At 38.5% G+C, this 22,693-nt stretch overlaps 1 protein-coding gene across 2 annotated transcripts in view; it reads left to right on the forward strand.

Moving 5' to 3' along the window:
- Nucleotides 1-22,389, forward strand: part of MEGF10 (multiple EGF like domains 10) — a 102,205-nt gene extending 79,816 nt beyond the window's left edge. Inside the window, exons 15-25 of one of the 2 annotated variants that reach the window (XM_030512614.1) lie at nt 690-824; nt 1,187-1,315; nt 4,367-4,495; nt 6,179-6,307; nt 8,273-8,401; nt 8,921-9,157; nt 10,228-10,355; nt 10,511-10,634; nt 12,600-12,644; nt 16,544-16,750; nt 17,557-22,389. In XM_030512614.1, the coding sequence (XP_030368474.1) occupies nt 690-824; nt 1,187-1,315; nt 4,367-4,495; nt 6,179-6,307; nt 8,273-8,401; nt 8,921-9,157; nt 10,228-10,355; nt 10,511-10,634; nt 12,600-12,644; nt 16,544-16,750; nt 17,557-17,618 (1,454 nt within the window). In that variant the 3' untranslated portion in view covers nt 17,619-22,389. The remainder of the gene's footprint in view (nt 1-689; nt 825-1,186; nt 1,316-4,366; nt 4,496-6,178; nt 6,308-8,272; nt 8,402-8,920; nt 9,158-10,227; nt 10,356-10,510; nt 10,635-12,599; nt 12,645-16,543; nt 16,751-17,556) is intronic. The other variant, XM_030512613.1, reaches the window with a different exon arrangement.
- Nucleotides 22,390-22,693: the final 304 nt, after the last annotated feature.

Here is a 22,693-nt window from a genome sequence, read left to right on the forward strand (position 1 = left end):
ACAAAGGAGATTTTATGCAACAGTCTTTTTCTTTCCCCCCCCCTTCTTTTTTTTTTAAGAAACCAGTGCCTTAAGTGTAAGAATTAAGTGGATAACTCTCTGTTTCTGCTCTTAAGTTCCCTAAAAGTTAGGTGATGCATAGCTGTCAGCACCATGTAATGAGTACAGTGAATACCTAAATGAAAGGATGAATGGAAAACATTTGTATGTTTTTCTCAGTGAAGGAATGGCTATTTGTATTCTAAGTTAGGAAACACAGAAGTCAAGTCTAAGATGACCCTAGTCATCTACAGATAAAACTATCCACTCTATTTTTTTTAAATTACTTTTCTTCAAACATGCTTTAAAAGACATTGATGTGGCAGAGGACATGTAGTGTATAGCAAAATACATATATATAGTATACACGCATTTCAAGCGTAACTCAAATACAGTGAGGCCTGGCAGGTAATAGAATGTCAACTAAATCATTACTAACTAGCATATAGTAAACCCTTGAGGAAGACGAGCAAATTTCCTTTTGTGAGTGTAAAGCATGGGACTTTATGAATCATAACAACCACCACTGCAATTCTTGTGTATTTAGAAAGGAGAGCTAATAGAAAGTCAGGAACTCATGCACTGAAGAGCAGTTCACAGCCATATAGAAAATAGAGGAAGCAATGACAATCTGTTCTTTCTGATTCCAGTTTGTTCCCCTGGGTTTTATGGACACCGCTGCAGCCAGACATGCCCCCAGTGTGTACACAGCAGCGGTCCCTGCCACCACATTACTGGCTTGTGTGACTGCTTACCTGGATTTACAGGAGCCCTCTGTAATGAAGGTACATGTTGTAATAAAGACTTCATGGGATGCAGACCAAGCACTGTAATAATTTTCATTTCATCATTTGGAAACAATAAAACCAAAAATAGTTTTTCTTTTAGTATGTGCAGCTTATAAATTAGAAATCTTAAGCAGGTTTAAGCTGTTTGAACATTTGATCCTGAAGTATAAAACCTATTGTATTCTTGTTTGCATTATTTGTATAATGAGTATGTATAATGGTCTTACCAGAATTTTTAATGCCTTACTTTAACATTATACTAAGCAACACATTTCTTGATCCAAGTACCAGTTGCTTTCTCTTGAAATAAAGAAAATACAATCTACTAAGGAGTTCTAATTCTGACAACTTGTTCTCAGTGTGTCCCAGTGGCAGATTTGGCAAGAACTGCATTGGCATATGCACCTGCACCAATAACGGAACGTGTAATCCTATTGATAGATCCTGTCAGTGTTACCCTGGCTGGATTGGTAGTGACTGCTCTCAGCGTAAGTATCATCTTTTTTTCCTTTATTTTTGAAACAATTATTCAAGGTTTGGCTATTTAAATTGTCTAGTTTTTTGGTAAAGAAACACTGTCTAAGTCGGAAATGAGGACTTCATGGTATATAATGAAGAGATCTAAACTTTTCTGCACTTCATCAGCACTATCAGAAACACATCTGCACTATGATTTTCCTAGTAAGTGGGCTGGAGCATACAACAGGAAGTGATCAATTTTCAGTCTTCCACTGTCCAAAGAAGAGTTGTAGAGAAGCTGGATGAGATTTGTTTCAGAAGTTGCAGCAAGGGTTACTTTCGCTAGATAAAAGAAAAAAAAAAAAAAATCCCTACTGTGTGAGTGGTCAAGCACAGCAGTTGTCCACAGAGGCTCTGAAGTCTCCAGCCTGAAAGAGGTTGTGAAATTTTCACTGTTGAAGATCCTTTGATGTTGGACTAGGTGATGCTAGAGGTCTCTTTCAACATGAAAAAGTCTCTGACTTGATGAATCTTGAATTGAAGAGAGGGTTCTTGACTTGTAGTTTTCTTGTCTGTAATTCTTCAGTCTTACCATAGTAATGTGAAGATACCAGGGCTTGTATTCTCAGGACAATCTTATGTATAATGGAAGTATTATTTTACAAATTAGGAGCTGAGGCACTTAAATACAGAGTGTTTTTTTCTTAACACAGTTGCATATAGAGCTGCTGGCAAGGCTCAGAACAAAGCCAAGATTTTCTCAGATACAATTCACTGCTCTGGCTGCAAGATCATCCTTATTCTTGTTAAACATTTGAACATCTTGTTAAGAATTTTTTCACCATGACTTTTTAAAGTACTTATAACTTTTTGATGTTTTTTTTCCTTTCTTCTTTTTATAAATGTTTCACAGATACACATTTTTAGTGTCATTTCTACCTCACTCAAGTATTGTCTTGGTATGCTAAACTCAGGGACTACTTTGTTACTGATTTAAAAAGGAGAAGGGTAATTTTATTGTTTCATATTTTATTAAATAATTAGGCACTCCCAGATGCCTTGCTTGATCTATGCAAATTACTAATGTCAGGAAATAAATATCTGAAGCAAAATTCTCACAAGAAGCATATCCAGCTCCATAAGGTACCAAAATCCATAGAGTCTGGCACACATGGCATGCCAAAATTTCAGCCAACCTATTTTTATGAACAAAAGAAGCTGTACAAGACCCTGATATGTCAAAATTCAAAAGACATTGTGGTGAGGTTTCCAGGGAGGTGCATTTCCTAATAACATGCCTCATTGTTTTATATCACTTACAGTTTGACTGGTCCAGGTTAGCTGGCTCTGTACCACTGCAATGTCACATCTGGTCAATTTGGAAAAAAAGCTTTGCTGGCTACATTCTGTGAAGTAATTAGCATGCACAAGTCAATATGATACCAAAATAAATCTTGGGCCTGTTTCTGTGGAAGCCAGTAGCAACAAAGGTCCCTCTTTTTATGGTAAAATAAGTAGGTATTTGGGAGAGTAGCAGAATAGGGGTATTTAGGAGAAGGAGGGACTTTTACTCACTGAATCAATGAGAAAATGGTGCAAGCAATATGAATGGAAGTGTCTATTGAGGCTGTGCTCATGGACTGTAACAGAGGAAGTTTATTTGCTTTGTATAAAGGCCTTTCGTTCACATGGAAAATAATGATTCCATTAATTTCTTTTGGAACCAGCAAATTTTTTGAAACTTCCAACCTTTCGTCTGTATGTGATTTACATTCCTTCTTAGTTGACCACTAATTTTGAACACAAAACAATAATAAAAATCATTATGTGGCACAATTGAAATTGGAAGAACAAAAACCAAACTTAATACTTTTTTCCAATACAACATAGGGTATTTCTTAATGAAGTGAAATTTGGGCAAAGAGAACACTTTGCAAAAGTACAGCCTACACATAGATGTATCATTACGCAAACATTTAAAGGATTCAGGAATTTTTGTTGCTGTCAGACAGGTCTCTGGACAACTAAATCAGTACACAACAATAAGGAGTTATCAGCCTTTTTAAACTTACACAGGTATAAAGCTAAGGCTTTGGTGTCAGAGCTCTTTCTTCTCTCCTATGAAATACTCATGTTTTACTTCCATAAAACTATTCTTAGCTTTAACTAAAGAAACAAATAAAAACCTCAGGATGTGAATCCTAATCAGCAGAAAGGGGCTATTCTTAGAGTAACCTCTGCACTTAGTGATATTCTGACACGACGAAAATTATTTTTTGCTGTGTCTGCATAGTAACTAGCATTTTGGAACCACTTCACTATTCTAATGGCAGCATGTAAGATCAAATTCATTCACCATGACATTTTCAAAGCAGTCAAAAATCTACAGTAAAATTCTATTTTGTAACATGTCCACATGATTGTGAATGAAAAAAAATCACCATTTTATAGATAATTACTTGGGTTTTAAATGTATTATATTGATTAATGGACCCACAGAAGCAACTGAGTTGACATTATTAATGTATGGTCCTGATTATATGCACCACATTTAGGCATCTGAGTAGAATTTAACAGTGGAAATACAAGAAGTAAGCTTAGTACTGGGTTTAAAGCAATCAGTGTGTCTATTGCTCTTGGGTCTAAGGCTATAAGACATGTTTCAATTGTCTCTGTTCTTTCTTCTTCACTTTTGAGGCTTAAAAGGCTTATTCCCTTAATTGTGCTTATTGAACTGTTTGCAGATTAAAAAATAAATTAAGAAAGGAAACTTACGTGGCTTTCTCTATGTGAAAGCTGGTATGAGTGTCCTAGTTGCTGAGTATCAAGTATGTATCACTGGTTTCTTTCACACATCTAATCTTTTATCTATTTTTCAGTGCTTTCTATCTAGACTAAAATGATTCCTCAGTTAAAAAAAAAAAAGCCTGTGACTATTTTTTTCTCCGAATGAAGCAGCCCAAAAAATGTGTTTAAAAGAAAATCAAACCCCAAATGAAGCAGTGCTCATATATGAATGTAAGCAGCTCTGTTCCTGGGTATCAAGGATCTTTGTCATTCGAGATTAATTGTTGTTTTAGCTTGCCCACCTTCCCACTGGGGACCAAACTGCATCCACACCTGCAACTGCCATAATGGAGCTTACTGCAGTGCCTACGATGGGGAGTGCAAATGTACCCCAGGATGGACTGGCCTTTACTGTACACAAAGTAAGTGACTTTTGTTATCCATCCTTAGTCTAAAGTCAGTGACAGAATTTTTCTTCAGTATTTTCACACTTTAACCATTAATTTCTTCCCATGCTCCTGAACTTTTTTGATACAGAAGATGCAACACATTGCCTCCATGGTTGCAGGGAAGGCCGTTGTATAAGCACTGTCAGAGTGCTGGTCACTACGTTTGGGCTCCTCTTTAGCATTCCTTCAGAAGAAGACAACTTTTGGCTGCAGCTAGGCATCCCTGTGGAAAAGTCTATCGTGCACACACAGAATGACTTTGACATTCAGATGCTACCATTGTGTATGTGTGGTTTGGCTGCAGTCCAAAGCACTGATAGTGTCAGTTCTTCAAGCGTTCCCCACAGGGTGGGATGATGGTACCATTTTATTTCTTCCCTCTCTGAAACCTCCCTAGGAAGTGCTCTAGTAGCAGGGACCTGATGGCCAAGACTGTAAGATAACACAGAGCTGACTGAAGCCGTGAGAATAGCTTCTAGCTTAGCTGTGGCTGTGGCCTGCTGGGGCACAGTGCCTGTTGTCACTGCAAAGTGATCATCCAGTACATGTTGTATCTGTAACTGCTATCTCCAGGAGCAGTTTTAACAACAGCTCTGGCTCAGCACCTGTAATTCAGACACTGATAAAGCTATTTTATTTGGAACTCAGAAACTTAACTTCACTAGACTCTAATGTTATAATTTTTGAATTTTCTTCATGTAATTAATAACTAATCTGATGATCCCCCCCCCCCCCCCCGAACTTTTCATTAACATTAAAATACCAGCCATGCAGTGGCTGGCTCTGGGTATATGGCACTCATTGTATGTTGGGTAAGAGTTCATACTAAGTTTGAGAAGTAAACATTTATTAGAGATAGATGCTCATAAAGATGGCTTCTTTTATCACATTACAGCTTCAATTTGGTTTACCTTCAATCCAGGCACCCCTACTGTCTGTAATCTGTACACAACTGTTATCTTGGAACTCAAGAAAAGTAAGACTGCTGTGTTTTGCATTCAGTTCTTAAGTACACTTTTTCATATAATCAGAACTCTTCTTTTTCAAGTGAATAATGTCATAGTGGCAGGAAATAACAGATCTATTATAAGGCCATATGGATGCAGTTCGGGAAGACATTCACCATACTGGTTCAGATGTCAGCTATCGTGGTTATTTTGCTTCCTGCTGGTGAATAATGATCTCTCTGTGGTGATATGTCTTCTTCATGCTGAAATGGTATCTTGGCAAGGAGCTGAGATACAATATGTTATTATTCTTATTTTTTTATGTTTCAACATCAACTGTGCAAAAGTATGTCCAAGGGTTCATTTATCACTGTATGGACTCCCTGCTTTGGTTCAGAAACTGCCCTCTTTCTCCTCCTTCAAATACCTTCTTAAACCCATTTCTTTGAAGAGACCTTCTTGCTGCCTTCTTCTGAACATCTGCTGTCTGTGCAATTTCCCAACCTCATTTTTATGTAGTTTTTGCCTAACATATATTTTAAACCACTTAAAATAGGGTAGGTCTTGATCTATTATGTTTATAGAATGCCATGCTGAATAGCAGGGCTATAGGTATGACTTCTCAATAACATACTTAACCAGGACGTTTGCATTTTATTTCCAGAGCAGTTGTTTCACTCCTTTTCCCCTACCCCTTCTTGTATTGCAGGATGTCCCCTAGGGTTTTATGGGAAGGACTGTGCACTGATATGCCAATGTCAGAACGGAGCTGACTGCGACCACATCAGTGGGCAGTGCACCTGCCGCACAGGGTTCATGGGGAAGCATTGTGAGCAGAGTGAGTAGGGGTGGGAATTGTCCATGCATGATAGCGAATATTAAACCCTGAGCCGACCCTCTGTTGTTTTGGACAGTGTTGTGATACAACCTCTTCACTTCAGTGGGAATTTTGATGGGGAAAGAGCTTCAGGAGTTGGACCTAAGCTTTTTGCAAACAGATGAAAGCCCTCAGAATTAGTTACTGAGACTGATTATGATTGGAATGGCTCGCTCTTTCAATTTATAGCTACATGTAAGAGGCATTTGTACTGCAGTGTAGTTGCTTTGGACCTAATGCTAAAAAACCCCCAACAACTCTGTCATGTAGCAAATGAATCCAAGTAATTGTCATTAGCATAAACCACAATGAAAACTAATAGAAAAGTAAAGAAATACATCAATCCTAGAGGATAAAATTAATCTTTACAATGTGGTTTTACAGAACAATTTGATGATAAAAGCATAATAGATGGCATTTTGTTTTCATATGTGTGTGGTTCTTTACCGAAGAAAAAAAAAAGAATAACACCACTGACATCAGTGGTGTTATGATGCTGTACAATATTAAAAGAATAATAAGGCTGTTGGCCCAACTTTTGCTGACACTACAGTGGTGCTCCCACACTTCATGCGTTATACTGCAGTGCAAAGCAGTCCATTCAACCTGATATGTTATAAAAAATAATTTTGAATACTTCAGCAAATCTAGCTTTAGAATTAAGTTTTATAGATTTTATACTTTACAGTATAATTTGATAATGATTTAACGGTATTAAACTAAACATTTTTGTATTTCTGAACTTGAATGTAAGTTTTAAAAATGGACTTTTCATTCCAGTTCAGATTTCAAAATGCCAAAATACATTATAGTGTGATGGGTTTTGCCCAGCCATTGTCCTCAGTACTTATAATCTTATTTTATTGAGTATACCCAAGAGAAGGAGAAGGTATATAAGCATGAAATTTCACTTGAGTCTAGATTTACCAAGACAGTAAAAATATTTATCTGGCACCCACTGTGTTACATTATCTTGTAAATTATTCTAAATTACAAATACATAAAAGATGAGTTAGACTCTTTTAAAGACAAAAACCAAATTAATATAGTTACAAACTCTTGAGAGATTTCAGAAAATTGAACCTCAGAAGGTGAAGAAATGCAAGAAATTCCTCAAGCTATCAGAACTACAGCAGTGCAACAAGCCACACACTAACAGAGGTGGTGGTATAGAAGAAATAATTTTTATCAGTGTAGGATAATTCTCTATCATGCTGATTACATGATGTAGAAGACACTTTGATCAGTAACTAGTTATTATATTGAAGTCATTCTGCATGAGAAAACAATAATGTAAAACTCTTCCAATGAGCTTATTTTTCATAATTTACCATTTTTCTCCTGTAGGTAGTTTCTCAGCATATACATTGCAGTACCAAAGTATGCTGTAAGCATACTCTTGCTCTTTTACCACATCAGCGCATCTGTCATATGACATAACACCAGCCAGACGTCTGGCTCCACTCATATGATTATGTGATATTTCAAGAAGGGATCTGAGTAACTTGTGAGACTTGACGTTCTGGTGTAAATTTGGCACTTCGTTGCCATTTTAAAGGGTCTTCTACCTTTTAAATATTGGGGTTTGGGTTTGTTTGGGGCAGGGATAAAATTTTGTTGTTGTTTTGTTTTATTTTATTTTGTTTTCTTTCTTAATTTCATTGCCTTGGCGACAACAACATTACAAGTAAAGGAAAATCACTTCTGAATACCATCTCTTTTCCCACACATACACACCTATACAGAGAGGACCTCTTAAGAACATCTCTTTAGGTCTGCTACTAATAACACATTGCCATCTGCTGGCCATGTACAAAAACGTATGAGGTTAGAAATAAATGATAGCCTGTAAAGTGCTGTAGATCTGTAACACCAAAACATTTAAGCAGTATTATGTCTGATGTTTATTTGCACTCTTTTGTGCAGAATGCCCTCAAGGTACGTATGGGTATGGATGCCGGCAGATATGTGACTGTCTGAACAACTCAACTTGTGACCACATCACAGGAACATGTTACTGCAGCCCAGGCTGGAAAGGGGCCAGGTGTGATCAAGGTAAAACCTAGATGCAATAAAATTATTGTAATTGTTTGATATAAAACTTGGATTAACATATTAATTGCCATATCTGTATCATTCATTAAATTAACATGATAAGGCATGTGTGTTTAAATAGTCCATTCTATTAAATTATTCATGTTCTGTAAAGTATTAGATGCCTCAGTGATAGTTTGTTGGAGCAAAGCATTCAACTGTAGATTTCATAAAATGTTTTACAGTGCTGTGCTGTCCAAAGCTGCTGATAGAGCATGTGCTTTACCTGCTCTCTGCTTTTGCCAAGCTAGTGTTCTTACTTTTTCAACTCCATGAAAACATCTGTTTCAATGAAGAAGATGAATGCTTTTCCTTAAGGCTAGGATTGTCTTCATATTGGTTTCTGACATAGTTCTATTTTGGCATTATTAAGTGCAGTTAAATTAGCAGAAGGGTTTAGAAGTGAAATATTGTCTTCTGCTCCTGATACATAAGCCTCTGAATTTATGCCACATATTTTCATTTCTTCTTGTGTTTCAGCTGGTGTAATTATAGTGGGAAACTTGAACAGTTTAAGCCGTACCAGTGCTGCCATCCCTGCTGATTCTTACCAGATAGGGGCTATAGCAGGCATCATTATTCTTGTCCTGGTTGTGCTTTTCCTGCTAGTGCTGTTCATAATTTACAGGCAAAAGCAGAAAGGAAAAGAAACAAATATGCCTGCAGTGACCTATACCCCTGCTATGCGGGTCATCAATGCAGATTACGCCATTTCAGGTAAGTGATATTTAGAGCAGGGTTTTTTCTCTGTCTTTTGATCTTATGCTTTTTTAGCTGAGCTCTGAAGTGGTTCATCTGTGCCCCTAACAGGGCTTAATTGTGCATGTTTCACATTTTGCATTAGCAAGGGCTGCTGTGAGCAGGAACATACTTGATTTCAAAAACGATGTCTACAGTTCTGCCTTGGAAGCTTTCCTGGAAATAGAGGCAGGGGAGGGTTTCCCTCTTTAGGAAGAGGAAGACTGAGACACTGCTCTCAACTGCCTTTCACAGGAGAGAAGCTTCTGAGACCACACTGACAGCAGTGCAGGTGAACTGGCACACGAGGCCAGTTGGATGCAGTGGTAGACTTGTGTGCTTACCTTTCAGCTATCAGAGACAGTTCACCTGAGTTCAGAATGAGCCTGTGCCAGCATCTATAGCTGCTTATTTTTGTTCTGCATCATAGTCTTTCAATCTCTGCTTTTGATACTCTGAACGTGGCTTACCCTGGTGAGATACATTAACTGTAAGGAACAAGTGACCATATACCTTGCTGTACTGTGTAACATTTTGAACCCTCAAATGTTTTTTCTGCATTAAAAAGTGGAAGTATGGACATTTCTACTCCTCTTTGCCTACTTTTAAACAGAATTGAGAAGTGTGGCAAAAAATAGTTTCTACTGAGACTTTAAGTTCAATGCCAACAGCTTGAATACAGAAAGACTGTTACAGCTGTAGAAAATCAGGATTTTACTCTAGCTGTGGCAAGATTCTGTAGAGAGGCAGATAGCAGAGTGGCTCAAGTTTAAAACAAATTAAGAGAAAGAGCAATGCTCCTGAAACAGGAGTTTTCAGCCTATGAAAGTGCATGTGAATTGGGATGGGTACATGAAACTTCAGGCAATGACTAGTCAGTTACTATCTCTAATTTCTTCAAATGGATGCAAGATTTTTAAACTTTTTCTTTTTTTTCCCAAGAAACTAAATCAGATTCTGAAATCAGTACAGTACTGTCAAAAACATATCCCGAGAAAGAAATGCCATGTTATTTTTACTTGTTAATTTTTCTTTCTTTTCTGTTTCAGAAACCATTCCTCATGGTAGTGGTGGAAATGCAAACAGTCACTATTTCTCTAACCCTAGTTATCATACTCTAACTCAATGCACTACCCCACCTCATGTCAACAACATGGACAGGCTGACCCTCGCAAAGGTAAAGCGTAAAAATCTGTATCCTTCTGTGTAAATGAACCTTTGGTTTGCTTCCCTAATGTTTCCTGTTTAGTTTTACTTTCCCTGATTATCACCTGGAAATTCAGCAACTTCCCATCAGTTTCAGTTTCTATTATGTGTCTTTCATTGATACAGGCAAAAAACAGTCAGCTGTTTGTGAATCTTAAAAATGTGGAACCTGGAAAACGAGGCAACATCATGGACTACACAGGGACACTGCCCGCAGACTGGAAACATGGTGGCTACCTCAATGAGCTTGGTAAGAACAGAAAAAAAACAGTAAGGAGAATATGAATGTTACTTACTGTGTTTGGGATGGATTGAAAAGCAGGGATGTTTTCCTGGTTCTCCACTTCCGGTAATGCTAGGCTTGTAAGACTGTGTGTGAGGTTCAGGGTCATGGATTTGACTTTCCATTAAAGCAGCATCCTTAGAGATAAAAAGTAACTCCTTTTGAGGAACACCGAATCAGTCACAGCAAATCAGTCTGATGCCCAATGGAGACAAGATGTGCAAAATATCTCATCTTTATAAAGAGATTTGCTTATTAATTAGTTTCATAAAATAATGGGTATTGTACAATAAGGGTCTGCTTTTTGTACAATTTTTACATTGTACAAAAATTACATATTATTAAATAAATTAGGGGTTGCATATATCCTTTTCTTTTTAATCCTCACCAAATGGAATCAGTGTATTTTTTAAAGTAGTTTCTCATCATCTGAGCTGCTTCAGATGTAAATTCTAGGAGCATCTTCCCAGCTAAGCCTGTTTGCTGAAGACAGAACACTGTCCTTAGGAAGAACAGCTCCCAAGAAGTGGTGACAGTTGCTGTATTCTGCCTTGTGCTATCTTTAGCTGTCTTTTCCTCCTCTCCCAATTTCATGCATTCCAAAAAGGCTGGATTGCTCTGACCATATCTCTGACCAGTGAAATCCTTAAAGGGACTTTCATTGCCCATACAATGTAGCTCATTTAATTATCTTTATTACTGGTCCTTATCAGTATCAGATTCTAGGAATCAGAACAACAGTATGCAGCATTATTTTTTTCCCTGCTCTTCCCCAATCTTGTTCTAACCTCGATTCAGACTCAGGGATCTTTTAGAAAAGGGTTTCAGTTATAATGCTCAGTGTCAACTTTACACTTTCTTGCAGCATTTGTACTAGCACTTAAGACTCCTCTACTGGCTGTGGTTAATCCACTGCAGTAGAACTTGTGTAACAGGGAGATTCTACAGTACTGGATGAATGGTGATACTATGTCTGTTTTCTAGAAGGTAAAATGGGATTACTTGGGTAACTCTAGGCCAGTGACTTGGGCATTAGTCTCAGTAAAAACAACAGAATAGCTGACACGAAATCTAGTAAATAAAGATGGGGTAGGAATAAAATTAATTGGTTTAGGTCTCCTCAGGTAACATAATTTCATTCTTGGAATCTATAAATTTTTTTATAGAGATATTGTAGAGATAAAATTATTTTAGGCTTTTGTAAGGCTTCTAGCATAGTACCACAATACAACCTAGCTAAAAAATGAGCACTCCATAATATCAATCAAAGCTAATTGTATGGATTAGTAACCAAGTAAGTGCCAGGTCTCTGAAGACAGTTGTCAGGCACTGATGATTGCTGATGTTTATATTGGGATTTATATTTAGAGAAATCTGTTACTAACAGGTAATTGCAAAGCTGTAGACTTAGACAATAGGTGTTAGGCCATTTGTGCAGCTCAAGGGACTGGAACAGAATGCCCTTGGGCAACATAATGGGAGTGGTTAACTTTGGAAGCAAAGTACCAACAACTGGAGCAAACTTTACATACCCTGCGATCTTCAGGTCAAGATAGGATGCCTTTCTGGTAGATATGGTTTATACAGACTAAAAATACTCTTTAATCAAACAGCAGTTGTTAGGTTCATACAAGAGTAACTGGGGAAACGTAATGGCCTGTGACATATGTGAGGTTGAACTAGTTTATTCAATGGTGCCTTATGACCTTAACCACTTCCTCTGTTCAGAAAACTACTGTTTGAAAGCATGCAAGCAAGTAGTAACAGTGCTTCTGTACCTCTATATCGGGCAGTTTCACAGGGCTTATAAGAGAATTATTCTGCTGAGGTAGAAATTAGTCCCAAGGCAATTTTAAAAGCTTTAGAAGCTGTTACCTAATCACTTTTCTCTGATTTTAAAACTACTCTGTTTATTTGTGTTGTTTTTCTCAGGTGCTTTTGGACTTGATAGGGGATATTTGGGAAAGTCCCTGAAAGGTGAGGTGATTTTCTGATGCATTTGCGTGAATGATGTAGACATTCAGTTTACTCTTCTAAGTTATCTTTGGTTTCTGTGTGACAAGAATATAAAATAATTTTGGAGTAAATTATTCCTAGACACTTAATCAATGCATTAATTTTTTTAATTTTTTTTCTTTTGAAGGGAAGGTTTAAATAAAATAAAATCCCAACAAAAAAACCCAACAAAAAACCAAAACAACAAGCCAAGCCTTTTTAAGTCCCCTATGTGTCACATACCTCAAATGTTTCTGTAATGATTGAGTCACAAAATGGCTCTATTCTAAATAGGCAGCAGAACAGGATGAATTCAGCCTAGTGAGCCAGGTAAGGATGAATGCTACCTCTGATGAAGGGCTTTAAAAGAGATACAATTCCTCTCGCAACTGGTATGGTAGGACTGCATGACTGCAAGCCTGCAGTGCTTCATCACATTCACTGCAGGCCTTTGGAAAAGGTATGAAAATATGAATAGAGAGGAATTAAAAGCTTCAGAAATTCAGGGTAGTGATGATATTTTTATCTTTTGAATTACCTGGTTTTCTTGTAAGACTTCATATTGAACCATACTTGTGTGTGTCACCATTTTTGTTATATGATTATGGTATGCCAAGCATGACTAGAATTGCCTGGATATCTAGAAAATGAAAAAAGTGTAGCTAAGTGTTAATATGAATAACGAGACAAATATGTCTGGTTTGTCACCTTGTGTATAATACAGGACAGCTGGTTTGTCACCTTGTGTATAATACAGGACAATTGAGCTGAAGGAGTGGTTTATTATAACTGACATTTCCTGGATTTGGGTCACAACAACCTCATGCAAAGCTACAGGCCTGGGGAAGAGTGGCTGGAAAGATGCTCAGTGGAAAAGGATCTGGGGGTGCCGATTGGTGGCTCAACATGAGCCAGCTTGTGCCCAGGCAGCCAAGAAGGCCAATGGCATTCTGGCCTGTATCAGCACTAGCGTAGCCAGCAGGGCCAGGGCAGGGATCATCCCCCTGTACTGGCACTGGTGAGGCCACACCTTGAATCCTGTGTTCAGTTCTGGGCCCCTCACTACAAGGAAGACACTGAGGTGCTGGAGCAGGTCCAGAGAAGGGCAACGAAGCTGGTGAAGGGTCTGGAGAAGAAGCCTGATGGGGGGCAGCTGAGGGAACTGGGGTTGTTTAGTCTGGAGAAGAGAAGGCTCAGGGAGGACCTTATCACTCTCTTAACTACCTGAAAGGAGGATCTAATGAGGTGAGGTTGGTCTCCTCTCCCAAGTAACAAGTGATAGGACAAGAGGAAACAGCCCCAGGCTGCACCAGGGGAGGTTTAGATTGGATGTTGGGAAAAATTTCTTCACAGGGAGGGTGCTCAGGCATTGGAACAGGCTGCCCAGGGAAGTGGGGGAGTCACCGTCCCTGGAGGTACTTAAAAGAGGTGTAGATGTGGTGCTTACGGATATGGTTTAGTGATGGACCTGGCAGTGCTGGGTTAACAGTTGGACTCAATGAACTTAAAGGTCTTTTCCAACCTAAACAATTCTATGATTCTATGATTAAGGGAAGCCCAATTAAAAATATATTAAAGCAGTCACAAAGTTAAGCACCCACCCACTGACAGGGTCACCAAGTCAGCTTCATGCTGCATATTCAGAGTCAGGGACAAGTTGAGAAAGCCTCAGCTCTAAAGCTTGAATAACACAGCGTATCACAGAACACCACAGAAAACAAAGGAACACAGACACCACAAAATCTCTTCCCAGCATAAGAAAACACATCTTCTCTTAAACTACTTAGTTATCTGTTCTTCAGTTAAATCCTGAAATAACAAGCCTCCTGATGTTTTCTTTTCACTTCTCCTATGTGTACCTTACAGAAAGTTTTAAGAAGCTGGTTACTCTTTCAGTGCGGCCTCATACTTAAATTCTTATAAAATCATAGAATCATAGAGTGCCTAGGGTTGGAAAGTACCTTAGGATCATCTGCTTCCAACCCGTCTGCCATGGGCAGGGACACCTCACACTAGACCATGTCGCCCAAGGCTCTGTCTAGCCCAGCCTTGAACAATGCCAGAGATGAAGCATTTCTTTGGGCAACCTGTTCCAGTGCCTCACCACCCCCACAGTAAAGAACTTCTTCCTTATATCTAACCGGAACTTCCCCTGTTTAAGTTTAAACCCATTACCCCTTGACCTAGCACTACAGTCCATAATGAAGAGTCCCTCTCCAGCATCCTTGTAGGCCCCCTTCAGATACTGGAAGGCTGCTATGAGGTATCCTAGCAGCCTTCTCTTCTCCAGGCTGAACAGCCCCAACTTTCTCAGCCTGTTGTCATACAAGAGGTGGTCCAGCCCCTTGATCATCCTCGTGGCCCTCCTCTGGACTTGCTATAACAGCTCCATGTCCTTCTTATGCTGAGGACACCAGGACTGCACACAATACTCCAAGTGGGGTCTCATGAGAACAGAGTAGAGGGGCGGGATCACCTCCTTCAACCTGCTGGTCACGCTTCTTTTGATGCAGCCCAGGACATGGCTTTCTGGGCTGCAAGTGCGCACTGCCGGCTCATGTTCAGTTTCTCATCAACCAACACCCTCAAGTCCTTCTCTTTATGGCTGCTCTGAATCACTTCTCTGCCCAACCTGTAGCTGTGCTTGGGATTGCCCCGACCCAGGTGCATAGGACCTTGCATTTCACATTGTTAAACTTCATGAGGTTGGCACTGGCCACCTCTCAAGTGTGTCAAGGTCCCTCTGGATGGCATCCCTTCCCTCCAGCGTATCAACCGAACCACACAGCTTGATGTCATCAGCAAACTTGCTGATGGTGCACTCAATCCCACTGTCCACATCACCAACAAAGATGTTGAACAGAATCAGTCCCAACAGCGACCCCTGAGGGACACCACTCGTTACTCATCTCCAGTTGGACATTGAGCTGTTGACCGCAACTTTCTGCATGTGGCCATGCAGCCAATTCCTTATCCACTGGGTGTTCCATCCATGAAATTTATGTCTCTCCAGTTTAGAGACAAGGATGTTGTGCAGGATAGTTTGGAACACTTTGCATAAGTCCAGGTAGGCGGCACAAACTGCTTTGCCGCTATCCATCAGTTCCATAGCCTCATCATAGAAGGCCACCAAATTGGTCAGGCAGGATTTGCCTGTCACCAACCACCTCATTGTCTTTCATGTGCCCTAAAATGGTTTCCAGGAGAATCTGCTCTATGATCCTGCCAGGCACAGAGGTGAGACTGACTGGTCTGTAGTTCCCTGCATCTTCCATTTTCCCCATCTTGCAAATGGGGGTTATATTTCCCTTTGTCCAGTCGTTGGGAACTTCACCTGACTGCCATGATTTTTCAGATATGACAGACAGTGGCTTAGCAACTTCATCCTCCAGCTCCCTCAGGACCCGCGGATGGATTTCATCAAGTCCCATGGGCTTGTGCACATTCTGGTTCCTAAGATGATCATCCTTAACTTCACCTTACCATTTGCCCAGACATTGCTATTGAGAACAGTCTTAGATCACTTAATTTAAGAGTGTCCTGAGTTTAGCAATTAGAAAAGCAAGACGTATTCTGAAGTTCCTATTAAAAACTGATTCTACGCATTTTCTGTAGTTAATTCTAGCTACCATTTTAATGAGAACTGAAGGTTCTCAGACCTTGTAAAAGAAATTTGCTGCTGGCAAGAGCAAGCCCATAAAAGAGCATAGCAGTAGAGGTACTTTGCTGTATAACAATTTTGAAGTGTTATGACTGGTTTCCACTTAAATAGTCTTTTATGAGTGACTTTTTTGAACTCAAAATTAAAGAATGCCCTGGTTAGCAGCAATGTCCATAGTATGCAGCACACTTGAGAGAACAATATGTTTTTCTTTTTGCAGATCTAGTGAAGAACTCAGAATACAATTTAAGTAATTGCTCATTAAGTAGTTCTGAGAACCCATATGCTACTATAAAAGACCCACCAGCTCTTGTACCAAAAAGTTCGGAATGTGGATATGTTGAAATGAAGTCACCAGCACGCAGGGACTCCCCATATGCTGAGATCGCTGGCTCTGCTTCAGCCAACAAGAATGTTTATGAAGTTGGTAAGTACAAAATCTACTTCTAGATGTTGGAAAGTTAAGAACAAAGAGCACAGGATTTTTATTCTTTGAATCAGTTTAAACAGAACACATGAAAAATCATTGAAAAAAAAAGAAAAAAGTTGATGCATTCAGATTCTGTTTTCTGCTCAAAAGCTGTAACAACAGTCTCATTCTTTTGAGATAAGCAGTATAATTCCCAAGAACAGAGTTTGAAATACCTTCAGCTCTGTTCTGTAACCTAGAGATACCTCTGAATTTCCCTGGTTTGAAAGCCTGCCTTTAAACAATGGCATAAGATAAGCTTAGCATTTGACTACAGTAAAATTCAACTCTAGATTAGGCTGTCAAGTATTGAATGCAGCTGGATTAAGTTTATGGGAGGAATAGGAAAGATCTGTTTCCTCCCCTTGGTCAGAAAAAGAGCATCTTCACCCACAGGCGTAGTATTTCACTGATAGGGGCCCCATCTAGCTACTGTTTTAGTATAGTTACAGAAGACTTTGGGGTCATGCAGAACGGTAGTTATCCTAATGGTGTTTCTAAGGATTTTTATAAAATCTTGAATAAAAGTTGGTGGGTTTTTTTGGGAGGGTTTTGTTTGGTTTTCTTGGGGGTTTTTTTGGTGTTGTGTTTTTGTTTGTTTTTTTTTTTTTTAGTTTGTCCACACACAAAGAACAGATGCTGGTCCACTTGCTTCTGTCAGTAAATATACTCATGGCAGGGCCCTGTTGCAAGCCCACAAGTGTAACTTACTTTAAAGCCAAAACCTCTAAATACCAACCTTTGTTTTTACACCTGTATTTCAGGACTATGCATGACAAGGAATCTCTATATTGATGCAGAAAGGAGGGGATATTTTTTAATGTGAACCGAAATGAAGTACAGTGCTTGCCTTCTCTTTGCCACTTCTGGTGTTAAAAGTATGTATGTGCTCTCTTTTATCACAGAACCTACAGTGAGTGTTGTCCAGGGAGCATTCAGCAGCAGTGGACATTTCAACCAGGATCCTTATGATCTTCCAAAAAACAGCCATATTCCATGTCATTATGACTTGCTACCAGTTCGAGATAGCCCCAAATCCTCTACGAAAGGGGTCAGCAGTGAATGACCCCAAAAGCTGACGTGTAGCACAGTGGGACTCTGAAGGGGCAAAGTGGCATGGTTGTGCTCCTTTTTCTAGTTTACCATCATATTTGGCTCCTAATCTGTCCAGCAGACAACTGCTGTACATTAAACAGAATCTCAACATGAGGTTTGTATTGTGTATACAAGTGACAGATGGACAAATGCCACACTGTGGGGATCCATCATTCGTTTTTTTCATGGCAGTAAATTTTATAGAAACAGGTATGCAACACATTTATACTGAAATGTACTGGCTTAAAAATGTTAGTTTGCAGATCAGTTTTGGTAACAACCCATTTCAACAACTTTAAATATAGACTTCATGTTTGTCACATTTCAGAGTAGAAATACTCCCAGGACACTGCAATTTACCAAATACCACTTCATATAGGTGATCTGATCGACTAGTTACGTAGAAGAAAAACTGCCTTGCCAAATCTTACCTTCCATTCTGATCTTTAGTCAAGACATATTAAGAGACAAGATCTGATAGGGATAAGTAAACACAATTCTACAGTTGTTTGGGAAATCCATCATTACACTTTTTTGTCCATTACTGGTGGTGGGCATACCATGCTTGAATAGTTTTGCAGATAAAATCATTGCATACATCAGTATTACTTGCTTCAAGATCTCTTGGTGCTGCAGCACCAGTCTTCAACGAATCTTTTGCTATGTTCATATATTGCAGTTCTGACCACTGTTTCTGCCGTACACAACAAATAATCCATAACATATCAGTTATTACTTCATAAATATGTAACTTAAATCAGTTTATTTTTGTCACCATGGACTGATTATGTAAGGAGTGGACAAAGGTGATGACTGCTGTAAATCTTAACTGCAAGAAAAGGTTTACATTTTATAAACAGGTAGTAATAATGACTGTAATATAGAATAAAAATAGTAAAGTGTTCTGATTTTTTTTCTTAGAAATAACTAAGCAATCTCTGTGCATATTTGCTCAAAAGGCACCTTTTCTTTTTTATAATTGATGTAGGGAAACACATGCTTAAGCTGGTCTTTTGCATTGCTAATAATGTACTCCCCATTCTTCATTAACTTGTGTCTCCATTTTTACGCTGCGTGTCTGTGTTTTTAGTGATCTAGCTTCTAATTACAAAAATACTCTACTGTGTGTCCATTTCTTTTGCATTTTTGCCAACTGGCCTTTATTTTGTCTGGTTATAGACACCTCTGGGCAGGAGGAGAGGATTAAAGTAAGAATTCATGTCATACTGATCTCTGTCAGAGGTAGTTAGTGTAGTTATTTAACTTAATGAATTAATTGGGGAAAAAAACCCCAAACCAACAAGGTGTTTTTGTTGAGGATAATAACAAGAATGCAGAAGAAAAGTAAAAAACAGTCCCTCTGTGAAGTTTAGCATATTCTGTTGACTATATGGATGGAGACAATCTTTCCAAAAGGCTCCTTTCTCTCCCTTCAAAAGACTCTGGTTTTTAAGTGCACAATTCAGTGGAAATTAAATTTGCCAAGATATCCATGTATTGAGGGAAAATTGTTGCCCAGACACATCAGCCTAAAAGAAATAATGGTTGATATAGGCTGGACATTCTCTTTCAGAGGAAAGTTACCTTTAGAAACTTAAAAATGATGTCGCAATATTACTTTCAGCTGCTGTTGCTGTCAGTGATGCTACCTGCTAAACATGGTTGTAATGTTACCCTGGCAAGCTTTTCCACCCTGCCCTGGTAGTAACTCTCTAGCTTCTTGTGAATAGCTCATCCTGGGGGTTGGTATATCCCCAACTGATGAGGAAAGGACACAAGTGGTTGCATCGTATGGCATTTAATGGGAAGCACTAGTCCTCTTTCTGCGTTGGGGTCACATTTTGGCACGAGACCTGTGATAATGACGATAGGAAAAGCAGTCAATATGTGTTGCCCAGCTTAGCACAGGGAGTGCCACAACACTTTTTATTGTTACATCTGGACTGTAATATAGTCTGAGACAAAGAATTATCACTATTGTGACAGCATTGATATATTCCTAAGAAAATCACAACCAGTCGCCTTTGGAATACTAAAGGCAACAGAGGATCAACTGGAATTAAAACTGGGGGGGGGGGGAGGAATGGATTATTATTTTTGTTTTTTTTAGAAGGAACCCCAGAGTTGAAATGGAAATACAGTTTGCTTTTAGTTGTTGTCACTGAAGTGGTGATAAATGAGAGATCTGCAACTGAAGACATCATTGCGGATGTGCCCGTATATGCCTGCATGAAGTGCACTGTGACATGGTTCTTTCTGGCCATGAGCACTGGCTGTTTTGCAATTCCCTGGGCATTTCTTATGTATCTTTGGAACAAATAATTTTATTATCTTTGCATTTTGCAAGTACGGAAATTAAGTACAAGATTTCAAAAGCCAGTTACCATTTAATCCCCATGTAAGGCAAAAGTATTGATTTGGTTTGTGTGCATATAGATAACATGTAGAGCTACTGGTATATACATGTGTTTGTACCGTTTGAAACAGACTTTAAAATAAAACCTTTCTTCTTTCAAACCATGAATAGCAAATGCTGTATTTAGCAATTGTGAGCTCAAAAAAACTTATTTTCTTCCTCTGTGTAAAATTTGGAGACCACAGATAATCTTCATAATATAAACAGTTCCTTTTTTATATGAAAAAGTGAAAAGCTGAATAAATTACAATTGTTTGTAAATTTCCAGTATGTCACATATCCTCAAGTGATAAATTCAGCCAAATATTCATGAAAACAGATGAGTTTCTGATAATTTTGCCTATTTTGTATGTTCTAAATGTACACATTTCCAAAGTCTGCCTTTCTATTTGTGGGTAAAACTCCTGCTGTGTAGTCAGCATTAAGCAATGCCTGCATATATCTGAGCAGGATTTGCAATACGTATTGGTCAAGTAAATGACTTGTGAATTTACTTCAGTGAATGATCGTTGGTAGACACTCAGAAAACAGACTGTCTGCAGGGGTAATGTATTCTTGTTAAATGATGGCAATGTATCATTCCAAAGGAAAAAAGTGCACGGGACTCGCATTAGCAATCCTGCTGTCTCCTGTACGGCTAGGGTGTATACCCTGCTATCAATTTAAGACAACCTAAACTCAATCCTCATGACTGACACACAGCCCTTTTTGTATTGCAGTATGCTTTTCAGAGAACTTAAATATTTCTGAGCATGCATACTATACCATCGTGGATACGATAATTTTAGCAAACACCATCTACTCAGAGAACTGGCTTCCCCACAGACAGTAATGGAAAGAGATACCTCGCCTCTATATATTCACATTACAACGAGAAACAGCATTGAAAATGGAGATAGCTATCCCTTAGCAACTCGTTATCAGTTTAATGAAGTGCAAAATGCTGCACAAAGTTAATAACTGGTTTTAAAGTAAGTAGTGAATATAAACTTTAGGTTTTAAATAATGTAGGCATATTAATTCTGGTCATTTAGAAGCATCAGGAACCTAAAAGCTTTTTACTGTATCAAAGATTTTTAATCACAACACACTGTTACACATAAAATCTGTCCTTATCTTGATGTACTCAGAAACTCCCATTAATTTTAATTGGAGATGTACACGCACATTACAGGGGAAAGATTTCATTGTACTCATACCTTCTGTTGAGACAATCTGCAAAGTCAAGTTTATTCTGAAGTGAAGTTGGGATAAAATCAAAAGTGGGAAACGTTATTGAAAATATACTGAATTTTTCAAGTACTGTGACTTCAGCTGAATTTTTTATTAGGTGTGTCCAAATAATAATCCTTAAACTGAAGCTCTAAAGTCCAGACTAAAGAATACAGAGCTAATTTTGACAAAAATGCTTTATATTAAAGACTATATATATAGTAGTTAAAATTACTAAAGACAAATGGGTGCATGTTTATTAATGTACAGAAAATCATGTAATTTGGTACACTCATACTAGTGCTAGAGCACTGAACCTAACTCTTCTATGTTCAGTTTTTTAGCCCACAAGACTTTGCTTTGATATGATTGAACTGTAATGTATTTTTAAAGAAAACCTATCAAGTATGCTTGGCTTTTTTTCTTAGCTGTAACAAAAAAGTGTTTTGTTGTGAAAATATATCTATTTTCCAAAGATGACTGATGTTCATCATTCTGCCCTTCACTACCATTTATTTCACTTCATATACCTGTAGGTTAATGTAATAAAGTTTCTAATGAAAGAAATACTTTGAATTTTTTTCCTTTGTTTTCCATTTCCTTAGGATGGAAATAGCGTGGGAAATATAGAAAATTTTATCCTTGCCCATGCTGGACCACCAAGTAATGTATTTTATTTTGCTTCTTGTAGAAAGCAAGTAGTTTATGAGATGCTATGCAGAAAATCAAGGCTGATATTGAACTATGGAACTTCTGTGATTACTGTCTGTTCCTGCAGGAATTAATTATGTAAACAGGGTGATGCTTTCAAGCCTGTCCCTTGAATGCTTAAGGTTTTAACCTTGAGAAAGATGGAGGCCTGGGCTGCCAAAAGCAAGGCATTTTCCCTTTTTGTTAGGGTCTTGGCCTTGGATAAACCCTTAAAAAGAAGTTAACCAAAGTGCAAACACGACTTAAAAGGGGTAACATGCGTAATTTCCTTTTTATGACTCTGACCCCCAAACATGGATCTAAAACACTGGCTACAGATAGATAAGGTGGGAAATTTTTCTTTCCTATTACAGTTTAAGGATGAGAGACTGGCATTAAGAACTCATAATAGAAACACAGAGTGGTTTGGATGGGAAGGAGATGAAGATAGAAGATCCACCAGAGCAAGCCAAGTGCTGCCTGTGACA

This window comes from Strigops habroptila, chromosome Z (assembly GCF_004027225.2).
Source record: "Strigops habroptila isolate Jane chromosome Z, bStrHab1.2.pri, whole genome shotgun sequence".
Classification (NCBI taxonomy): domain Eukaryota; kingdom Metazoa; phylum Chordata; class Aves; order Psittaciformes; family Psittacidae; genus Strigops; species Strigops habroptila.